At 42.8% G+C, this 12,404-nt stretch overlaps 1 protein-coding gene across 4 annotated transcripts in view; it reads right to left on the reverse strand.

The window, feature by feature from the left end:
- The window catches only part of ripor2 (RHO family interacting cell polarization regulator 2), a 335,721-nt gene that overhangs the window by 52,173 nt on the left and 271,144 nt on the right, over positions 1-12,404 (reverse strand). For all 4 annotated transcript variants that reach the window (XM_073023960.1, XM_073023959.1, XM_073023958.1 and 1 more), the window contains exon 2: positions 6,437-6,560. In XM_073023960.1, coding sequence (XP_072880061.1) covers positions 6,437-6,534 — 98 coding nt within the window. In that variant the 5' untranslated portion in view covers positions 6,535-6,560. The remainder of the gene's footprint in view (positions 1-6,436; positions 6,561-12,404) is intronic.

The following is a 12,404-nucleotide window of genomic DNA, read 5'->3' on the forward strand; positions in this document are numbered from 1 at the left end:
TTGGGGTCAATTACATACAGCATTTCAGTAAAAGGCAAGTAACAAACTGCACAACTTGGCTGCCAGAAAACATGATTCCAAATGCTGAATAAAACAATTTTCAGGAATGTTTGGATAAATTATTTGTAACATTACAGAATAACTTATAACTTCGGGTAACTTGATTTCAGTCTGTATCAATCGTTCATCTGTGATATTGGAACTTGTTTATTTCTCCCCCCTCTTGGGGGGGATGACATGCCCCACCTGACCTGCTCTTTGAGCTCTGCATTTCACAACACCTGCTTCCTTTTGTCTATATGTTCTCATTTTCTAGGAGATCCTATTCACTCATTGATGAGATAACTTGTTTGCAGTCTATCCCGAGAGCCACCCTGATTTTTCCCAATCAGAGACTACCTCTCCTCTCCCCTTCTACTTTCATAACCTCAGTTCTGATAAACAGTTCCCAAAACTCCAGCCCAACCTGCTGAATATTTCCAACAATTCCTGCTTTGATTTGTAATTGCACAGCATTGCTTTCACCCAGCAGCTTTGCTGATGATGAAAGTGCAGAGAACTTGACCATGGAATACAACAGGCTCAGCCTACAGGCACAGAGTCACAGGATGATCACAGATCAAGCCTCTGAGTCCATGTTAAACAGTTCACATTCAGCTCAGAGTTCTCCAGTTAAGACATGGAAGATCATCATGCTCACATTGATGGATACTCTGTCTTTCACCACTAATCTCCTGTGTACATCTCACAACTTCACTACTGATCTCCAGTGTACATCTCACAACTTCACTACTGATCTCCTGGGCAGATCTCACAACTTCACTACTGATCTCCTGAGTACATCTCACAACTTCACCACTAATCTCCTGTGTACATCTCACAACTTCACTACTGATCTCCTGAGTACATCTCACAACTTCACTACTGATCCCCTGTGTACATCTCACAACTTCACAACTGATCTCCTGTGCACATCTCACAACTTCACTACTGATCTCCTGTGCACATCTCACAACTTCACTACTGATCTCCTGTGTACATCTCACAACTTCACTACTGATCTCCTGTGTACATTTCACAACTTCACTACTGATCTGTGTACATCTCACAACTTCACTACTGATCTCCTGTGTACATTTCACAACTTCACCACTGATCTCCTGTGCACATCTCACAACTTCACTACTGATCTCCTGTGTACATTTCACAACTTCACCACTGATCTCCTGTGTACATTTCACAACTTCACTACTGATCAGTGTACATCTCACAACTTCACTACTGATCTCCTGTGCACATCTCACAACTTCACTACTGATCTCCTGTGTACATCTCACAACTTCACTACTGATCTCCTGAGTACATTTCACAACTTCACTACTGATCCCCTGTGTACATCACACAACTTCACTACTGATCTCCTGTGCACATCTCACAACTTCACTACTGATCTCCTGTGTACATCTCACAACTTCACCACTGATCTCCTGTGTACATCTCACAACTTCACTACTGATCTCCTGTGTACATCTCACAACTTCACCACTGATCAGTGTACATCTCACAACTTCACTACTGATCAGTGTACATCTCACAACTTCACTACTGATCTCCTGTGCACATCTCACAACTTCACTACTGATCTCCTGAGTACATCTCACAACTTCACTACTGATCTCCTGTGCACATTTCACTACTTCACTACTGATCTCCTGTGTACATCTCACAACTTCACTACTGATCTTCTGTGTACATTTCACAACTTCACTACTGATCTGTGTACATCTCACAACTTCACTACTGATCTCCTGAGTACATTTCACAACTTCACTACTGATCTCCTGTGTACATCTCACAACTTCACTACTGATCTCCTGTGTATATCTCACAACTTCACTACCGATCTCCTGAGTACATTTCACAACTTCACTACTGATCTCCTGAGTACACTTCACAACTTCACTACTGATCTCCTGTATACATCTCACAACTTCACTACTGATCTCCTGAGTACATCTCACAACTTCACTACTGATCTCCTGTGCACATCTCACAACTTCACTACTGATCTCCTGTGTACATCTCACAACTTCACTACTGATCTCCTGTGCACATCTCACAACTTCACTACTGATCTCCTGTGCACATCTCACAACTTCACTACTGATCTGTGTACATCTCACAACTTCACTACTGGTCTCCTGTGTACATCTCACAACTTTACTACTGATCTGCTGAGTACATTTCACAACTTCATTAGTGATCTCCTGAGTACATTTCACAACTTCACTACTGATCTCCTGTGTACATCTCACAACTTCGTTACTGATCTCCTGAGTACATTTCATAACTTCACTACCGATCTCCTGAGTACATCTCACAACTTCACTACTGATCTCCTGTGTACATCTCACAACTTCATTATAGACAATAGACAATAGGTGCAGAAGTAGACCATTCGGCCCTTCGAGCCTGCACCACCATTTTGAGATCATGGCTAATCATCTACTATCAATACCCGGTTCCTGCCTTGTCCCCATATTCCTTGATTCCCCTATCCATAAGATACCTATCTAGCTCCTTCTTGAAAGCATCCAGAGAATTGGCCTCCACTGCCTTCTGAGGCAGTGCATTCCAGACCCCATGACTCTCTGGGAGAAGAAGTTTTTCCTTAACTCTGTCCTAAATGACCTATCCCTTATTCTCAAACCATGCCCTCTGTGTACTAGACTCTCCCAGCATCTGGAACATATTTCCTTTATCTATCTTGTCCAATCCCTTAATAATCTTATATATTGCAATCAGATCCCCTCTCAATCTCCTTAGTTCCAGTGTGTACAAGCCCAGTCTCTCTAACCTCTCTGCGTAAGACAGTCCGGACATCCCAGGAATTAACCTTGTGAATCTACGCTGCACTTCCTCTACAGCCAGGATGTCCTTCCTTAACCCTGGAGACCAAAACTGTACACAATACTCCAGGTGTGGTCTCACCAGGGCCCTGTACAAATGCAAAAGGATTTCCTTGCTCTTGTACTCAATTCCCTTTGTAATAAAGGCCAACATTCCATGAGCCTTCTTCACTGCCTGCTGCACTTGCTCATTCACCTTCAGTGACTGATGAACAAGGACTCCTAGATCTCTTTGTATTTCTCCCTTACCTAACTTTACACCGTTCAGATAATAATCTGTCTCCCTGTTCTTACTCCCAAAGTGGATAACCTCACACTTATTCACATTAAACGTCATCTGCCAAGTATCTGCCCACTCACCCAGCCTATCCAAGTCACCCTGAATTCTCCTAACATCCTCATCACATGTCACACTGCCACCCAGCTTAGTATCATCAGCAAACTGATCTCCTGTGCACATCTCAGAACTTCACTACTGATCTCCTGTGCACATCTCACAACTTCACTACTGATCTCCTGTGTACATCTCACAACTTCACTACTGATCTCCTGTGCACATTTCACAGCTTCACTACTGATCTGTGTACATCTCACAACTTCACTACTGATCTCCTGAGTACATCTCACAACTTCACTACTGATCTCCTGTGCACATCTCACAACTTCACTACTGATCTCCTGTGTACATCTCACAACTTCACTACTGATCTGTGTGCATCCCACAACTACACTTCTGATCTCCTGTGCACATCTCACAACTTCACTTCTGATCTCCTGTGCACATTTCACAACTTCACTACTGATCTCCTGTGTACATCTCACAACTTCACTACTGATCTCCTGAGTACATCTCACAACTTCACTACTGATCTCCTGTGCACATCTCACAACTTCACTACTGATCTCCTGTGTACATCTCACAACTTCACTACTGATCTCCTGAGTACATTTCACAACTTCACTACTGATCTCCTGTGCACATCTCAGAACTTCACTACTGATCTGTGCACATCTCACAACTTCACTACTGATCTGTGTACATCTCACAACTTCACTTCTGATCTCCTGTGCACATTTCACAACTTCACTACTGATCTCCTGTGTACATCTCTCAACTTCACTACTGATCTCCTGAGTACATTTCACAACTTCACTACTGATCTCCTGTGCACATCTCAGAACTTCACTACTGATCTCCTGTGCACATCTCACAACTTCACTACTGATCTCCTGTACACATCTCACAACTTCACTATTGATCTCCTATGTACATCTCACAACTTCACTACTGATCTGTGTACATCTCACAACTTCACTACTGATCTCCTGTGCACATCTCACAACTTCACCACTGATCTCCTGTGTACATCTCACTACTGATCTCCTGTGTACATCTCACTACTGATCTCCTGTGCACATCTCACAACTTCACTACTGATCTCCTGTGTACATCTCTCAACTTCACTACTGATCTCCTGAGTACATTTCACAACTTCACTACTGATCTCCTGTGCACATCTCAGAACTTCACTACTGATCTCCTGTGCACATCTCACAACTTCACTACTGATCTCCTGTACACATCTCACAACTTCACTATTGATCTCCTATGTACATCTCACAACTTCACTACTGATCTGTGTACATCTCACAACTTCACTACTGATCTCCTGTGCACATCTCACAACTTCACCACTGATCTCCTGTGTACATCTCACTACTGATCTCCTGTGTACATCTCACTACTGATCTCCTGTGCACATCTCACAACTTCACTACTGATCTCCTGTACACATCTCACAACTTCACTATTGATCTCCTGTGTACATCTCACAACTTCACTACTGATCTCCTGTGTACATCTCACAACTTCACTACTGATCTCCTGACACATTTCACAACTTCACTACTGATCTCCTGTGTACATCTCACAACTTCACTACTGATCTCCTGAGTACATCTCACAACTTCACTACTGATCTCCTGTGCACATCTCACAACTTCACTACTGATCTCCTGTGTACATCTCACAACTTCACTACTGATCTCCTGTGTGCATCTCACAACTTCACTACTGATCTCCTGTGTGCATCTCACAACTTCACTACTGATCTCCCGTGCAATGCTTTGCAGGGGACACTGGCTTATGAGAGCCAGTGTCCCAATCATTCACCTCAGATTTCCAACCACCTCACTCACTCTGATTCTCTCAACTTTGCCAGGATTCTCTTTCCATTTTTACTGTTTTCTTACCACCCTGCTAACACCAACAACACCCCCCCACCACCCTCCACCCTTATGAACCTCCCCATGCCACCAGCCTTTCCCATAGACAGCCTGAATTCATCACACAATGTACTTTCTCTGCTGCTCTCCACTCTTCATTGTGGCAAGAAATTGTGGAGAAAAGGTTTTTGTATGCATTTGCACATGAAATACCTAATATTTCATCCACTACAGTATTGGAACCTAGGAACATGGGTTAGATACACAGTGCAGTACTCATAAGCCGTCGTATGTGGCATAATTTTGGAAAGTACAGGCTAGTGAAGAGGCAAACACACAAGCCCAGGGGAGATTTACCTATTGTAACCCTGCTTTAGTATAATTACCTTTGTTTTATTTTTGCCACTTATGTTTTGGTTCATTACCATCTTTCTAAGGGTGAAAAGCTCCGGGCTGCCTTTGAGCTCCAGTATAACAGTGGAAATTTAACTCACTCTCAAAGGCAACTGAGCAGAGCTTTGCAAGTGTTTAACTTCCACAGATGTACAGAGGAAAGCATCAGGGGTTGGTATGGGAGCACCAGTACACAGGAGAGCAAAAGGCTAAAGAGAGTGGTGGACATGACCAGCTTCATCATGGGTACAGTTCTCTGATAATTAAGAGCACCTACAGGAGGCACTATCTCAGAAAGGTGACATCAATCGCTAAACATCCCCACCAGCCAGGGATATTTGCTTCTCATCACTGCCGTCAGGCAGGAGTTACAGGAGCCTGAGGACAGACACCTCAAGGTTCAACAGCAGTGCTCTCTCCACTACCATCAAGTTGTTGAACCAACATGAAAAGGTTAACTTCTACATCAGACTAGATTTCGCCAAAGTTCCATTAATGTAATTATGATTACATCCTGATGAAGGTTTTCAGCCTGAAACATCAACTTTTTATTCATTTTCGTAGATGTTACCTGTCCACCAGCTGAGGTCCACCAGCATCCAGTGTGCATTAATGTCGCTGAGGATTATTTTGTTGAATAAATTATGCATAATGTATGTTAATTTAAATGTATTTAATTAATATTTGTCACATTTGTATTTCATTTCGCTGCTGCAGCACAGACCTCATTTTCATGGCATTTGTACCCTGGGTGTGTCTACCCATGACAATGACCTTGACCTTGAACTTGTGAGAGCAGTCATCTGTGCACACGATGTAATGTGCAGACACGGTGCTCTGATTCTATGCCTGTGTTTGAAGATAATACTGCGCCATAGAAGAACAACTACACATGGTTGAATACTCACCTGCCCCTCCTCTCCTGCTGTGCACTGAAGCCGGCGAAGGACTGGCTTCTAATGATGCCATTGGGTCCACCCGGGGAGGAGACTGATTCTGTAGACATGTTGACGGGTAACCTGGAGGAGATTTCTGTTTAAAAGAAAAGTAGAACTAAGCAAACCTGAAAAGCACACAGGGTGTATCACATCATGTCAATACTCAATCCCTACTAGCTTTGCTGAGCATATTGGACTGTGTTGATCTCAGGAGCAGTGGACAATACAGGTCACTCCTAGAATCTGCATAGTAATTCTCAGTACCTATCTCTGATCCTTCAGTATATTCCCACTTCTTTTATGGTGGATCCAGAACTCACCAGCTTCATCCCCAATCATCCTGACCCAATGCTCCCTCCAATCTGTAATCACCACTGTGCACAAAAATATTCTGCTGTGCAATTTTTTGCTCAGTGATAACATGATGTGTGCACTGAATAATTTCTTCAATAAAAACAGTATTAATAAGCTAGTTGTAAAATCTGCAGACCGATCATCGCAAGCCCCATGTTGTCAGTACTGTCCACATCAGAAACCGGAAAAAGAAGTGTGATAGATAGATAGATAGATAGATAGATACTTTATTCATCCCCATGGGGAAATTCAACTTTTTTTCCAATGTCCCATACACTTGTTGTAGCAAAACTAATTACATACAATACTTAACTCAGTAAAAAATATGATATGCATCTAAATCACTATCTCAAAAAGCATTAATAATAGCTTTTAAAAAGTTCTTAAGTCCTGGCGGTAGAATTGTAAAGCCTAATGGCATTGGGGAGTATTGACCTCTTCATCCTGTCTGAGGAGCATTGCATCGATAGTAACCTGTCGCTGAAACTGCTTCTCTGTCTCTGGATGGTGCTATGTAGAGGATGTTCAGAGTTATCCATAATTGACCGTAGCCTACTCAGCGCCCTTCGCTCAGCTACCGATGTTAAACTCTCCAGTACTTTGCCCACGACAGAGCCCGCCTTCCTTACCAGCTTATTAAGACGTGAGGCGTCCCTCTTCTTAATGCTTCCTCCCCAACACGCCACCACAAAGAAGAGGGCGCTCTCCACAACTGACCTATAGAACATCTTCAGCATCTCACTACAGACATTGAATGACGCCAACCTTCTTAGGAAGTACAGTCGACTCTGTGCCTTCCTGCACAAGGCATCTGTGTTGGCAGTCCAGTCAAGCTTCTCATCTAACTGTACTCCCAGATACTTGTAGGTCTTAACCTGCTCCACACATTCTCCATTAATGTATGATTGTGTATGATCATGAAATATGCTTAATGTGCCAACAAGACAGAAGGTGACAACCTTTTGTTTGCAGTTTAAATTCCTTTGCGAGCTAGTAGCAATGATGTGTGCGCATACACACACTCATACATTAGAGGGAACATTGTCCTCATCCCATGGTCATTGGCACTCACCCCATCACACCAGTGAACTCTCCAACCCCTGAATTCCCCCAATCCCAGCCACTCACCAATGCCACACACAGAAAATTCTGGAGGAACTCAGCAGGTTGGGCAGCAACTATGGAAATGAATAAACAGTCAACATTTTGGGCTGAGATCCTTCTTCAGGACTGGGAAGGAAGAGGGAATGATCCCAGAATAAAATGGTGCAGGAGGGGAAGAAGACTAGCAGGAAAGTAAAAGGTAAAGCCCGGGAAAGGTGGGAAAGGTCAAGGACTGGAGACAAAGATATCTGACAGGAGCACAGAGGGGGAGCTGTGGGAGAGGGTTTCATTGATACAGTGGGAGAGGGTTTCACTGATACAGAGGGCGAGGGTTTCATTGGTACAGGGGGAGAGGGTCTCACTGATACACTGAGAGAGGGTCTGAGTGATACAGTGCGAGAGGGTTTCACTGATACAGTGAGAGGGGGTTTCACTGATACAATGGGTGAGGGTCACACTGATACAGTGAGCAAGAGTTTCACTGATACAGTGGGAGAGGGTCTCACTGATACAGTGGGAGAGGGTTTCACCGATACATTGGGAGAGGGTCTCACCGATACAGTGGGCAAAGGTCTCACTGATACAGTGGGTGAGGGTCTCACCGATACATTGGGTGAAGGTTTCACTGATACAATGGGAGAGGGTTTCACTGATACAGTGGGAGAGGGTCTCACTGATACAGTGGGAGAGGGTCTCACTGATACAGTGGGAGAGGGTTTCACCGATACATTGGGTGAAGGTCTCACTGATACAATGGGAGAGGGTCTCACTGATACATTGGGAGAGGGTTTCACCGATACATTGGGTGAAGGTCTCACTGATACAGTGGGAGAGGGTTTCACTGATACAGTGGGAGAGTGTTTCATTGATCTCTTTTCAAAGAGAGGGTTTAAGCTTCTTCAGGGTAGGCATCCCTTGAAGAGTCCTTGCAGTCAAGCAGCAAGTTCAGAAACACCTGGAAGTCTGCTGATGCTGAAAATACAAAGCAGCACACACAGAATGCTGGAGGAACTCAGCAGGTCAGGCAGCATCTGTGAAATTGAATAACCCTTGAAGAGGTTTACAATAAGGCTAAACTCAAGTTGAAGGAGTAATATCGCATATTCTGTCAGGGTAGCCTCCAACCTGAGGGCATGAACATCAATTCCTCTAACTTCCTATAATTACTCCTACTTCCTCCCCATTATCTCTCTTTTTACATTTCCCATTCTGGTTACCTTCTCAGCCCTTACCTGCCCATTATGTCCTTGTTTACCTCCTCCTTCTTCCCTTTCCTCTATGGCTACTATTGTCTCTTAAATTCCATCTTCTTCAGCTATTTACCTCTTCCACCTGTCACCTCCCATCTTCTTACTTCATCCCCCTTCCCCCTCACCTGGTCTCACCTATCACCTGCTAGCTTGTACTCCTTCCCCTCAGCCCTACCTTCTTATTCTGGTTTTTGCCCCCTTCCTTTCCAATCCTGATGTTGGATCTCAGCCCAAAATATTGACTATCTATTCCCCTCCATAGATGTTGCCTGACATGCTGTGTTCCTCCAGCACTTGTGTGTGTTGTTGAAGATTTTCTGCATCTGCAGAATCTCTTGTGTTTATTTTTAATGTATGTCTTTATATACACAGATTGTTGTGTATCTGATGCTATGTGCTTGTGATGCCATGGCATGGTCCACACAACAACCAAGGCCACACAACTCCCCTTCCATTGGTCTCTCCAATGAAACAGTGAACCAGACTTACAGTATTTTGCATTACTGATGTCCAACAGAGTCTTCTGATTGCAAGAAAAATACTTAAGACAAACCTTTGCACTATTTGTTGGAGCTGGTGAGGCTATTGTGACCAAGCGCACCGCCATCTTACCAGAAATCCTTTGTGAATCTTTTATGTGCATGCTCTTGCAAACCTAATCAAGAAGTTTTATCATCATCTTGAATTGGTGGAAGCTTCCTTCAGGACTTTAGCACCTCTAGGCTTGATTATTTCAATACTTTCCACCTCCTTGGTCAAGTTATTAATCACCTTCCTTTGCCCAGTGCTGATTATACTTTGAGAATTTTCATGACTAGAATTTTCATGGCTGCTAGTTATAGTTGCTGTTTAAATTTCTGACTCCCCTTCCACACTTCTTGGAAATACTTATTGATAGTGTCTTTTAGAGTGTTAATTGCAGAAATTAATGCCAATTGTACTGCCTGAGCAGGCTGCCCTGCCTACTGAAGTATGTAAAACCTGAGACTTCAAAGCTAAAACGTTGCATCATGCAGCCCACTACTTCTTGAAATTGCACCTTTCTTTCATGTCATGGTTAGAATTCTTTATAACACTTAATATTTGGCAAAGATAACAATGTAAAGGAATCATGGAGCACAAATTGCCTATGCCTGGGATGGACAGATTATTTTTGCATACTCAGCTTCCAAACCCTTACAAGTTTACACACTGACAACATTAATAGGTTCACATAGAATCCTCTAGTAATGAGCTGAGTGAATAAAACAGCACCTTCCATTTACACTTCTAGCTTTGAGTTCAACCTCCAGTACTTCAGTTGCCTCCTGCCCCATATCAATGGCCTCAACGGTTAGAGCCCAGAAAACCAGGTTACCATCAAACCTTCCTCTTTACTGAAGAAGGAGAAAAGTTAATTGGCACATTCTGCTGTTTACACTGTTAACTATGTCACTGAGAAACAGGAACTCTCGATGTGACAGGTTCCACAATTAATGCAGCACCAGAAGCATAGCACTGCATGGGTGCCGGGGTTAATACAGAAGAGAGGCGCGCATTCGTGCTAGATTGAGCAACAATGCAGCAGCAATTCACACATGACGATGCAAAAGACCTGATGCAGGGTTTCGACGCAGAACATCAACACTTCCTTTCCTCCCACAAAAGCTGCTCCACCCATCTGTGAGTTCCTCCAGCACATTATTTGTTGCCACCAATTGACAGATACTAGTTTCAACAGTACTGTCTTAACGTACAAACTGGCAACACAACTCAGCCATATGGATGCCATAAGGCACAAACTAGAGAAAGTACATGTACTTTTCATGTTGAGTTAATCAGTTGTCTAATTAATGATAATTATACAAATGTGTGTTGTTGATAAAGGAAGTCCTATAGAGCAGCCAGGCATCCTGAATATACATGGGCACATAAACACTGCAATCTAGAAAGTCTTGAGTACCCTAATGGATGCATTAGATGCACTAGCAGCAGAACATCACAAACTGTTTCAGCTGTGTGTCTGTTGCCAGAAACTTCAGTATTCCCTGAGACACAACAACAACAAAGTCCAGGACAAAATGACCTGGAAAAAGTCATGCCATGTTTCATTAAACTTCCAGTTACATAATCCTCAAATAAGTGGCAACGTATATTTGAATCCCGAGGCTTGTTTCGTCTCACTAAGATGAAATGCATGATAGCGTAGTGGTCAGCAGAACGCTTTACAGTACCAGCGACCCAAGTTCAATTCTCACCATTGCCTGTAAGGGGTTTGTATGTTTTCCCTGTGACTACTTGTGTTTCCTCCGGGTGCTCCAGTTTCCTCCCGCAGTCCAAAGACATACCGATTGGTAGGTTGATCAGTCATTGTAAATTCTCCTTTGATTAGGCTAGGGTTAAATCAGGGTGGGGGTTTGTTGCTGGGCAGCATGGCTCAAAGGGCCTATTCCACACTGTATGTCAATAAGTAAATGAATAAAATGGGCTGAAACCTAGGACCAATACAAAAGTACTAAAATATGCAGCCAATATCAGCAACAGATATTTGTATCACAAGTCCTTGACTGTGAGGTGCCCATACACAAACATTTCTTCTATTCATTGGCAAACCTGTTTGTTTCCTCCACAAAATGAAAAACATTGCCTCAGCTAGTTTTAGAATACCCAAATCTCAATCTTCAGTTCTATTTTTGAGTAATTTTCCCTTCATTTCTGCAATTGAATTAACAATAGCTTGACTTCCAGTTAAGCAAAGATTACCATTTATAAATTTAGGACAAAAACTGAGAACTCTGCATGCACCAGAATTAAATTCTAAACTATTTAAAGAGTCATTTTAATTAGATACATAGGAAAGGCAAGAGGTTTACAGCCATAATGTAGCCAAATGGGATTTACGTGGATAGGTTTCACAGTCAGCAAGGAGGAGGTGGCCCACTTCCGTTCTGTATGATCCTATGAGTTTATAACTCAATCTTCACTGAACTAGGTTATTGAGGTCAAGGACAAGTTAGTTGCCAGATTAATTATATGAACAGGTTCAATTATTTCAGGACAATATAATAGGTGCAATATGGTAAATTGGTAAATTTCATTTATCAATTTACCTAATTGCTCTTATTGGCAAGTTAATTTATTATTGTCACATGAACTGTGATCCAGTGAAAATCTGGTCTTGCATACAGTTAAAGTCATTACAACAGTGCATTAACGTAGTACAAAGTTAAGCAACAGAAAATTAAAGAATT

This window comes from Hemitrygon akajei, chromosome 20 (genome assembly GCF_048418815.1).
Source record: "Hemitrygon akajei chromosome 20, sHemAka1.3, whole genome shotgun sequence".
Taxonomy (NCBI): Eukaryota; Metazoa; Chordata; class Chondrichthyes; order Myliobatiformes; family Dasyatidae; genus Hemitrygon; species Hemitrygon akajei.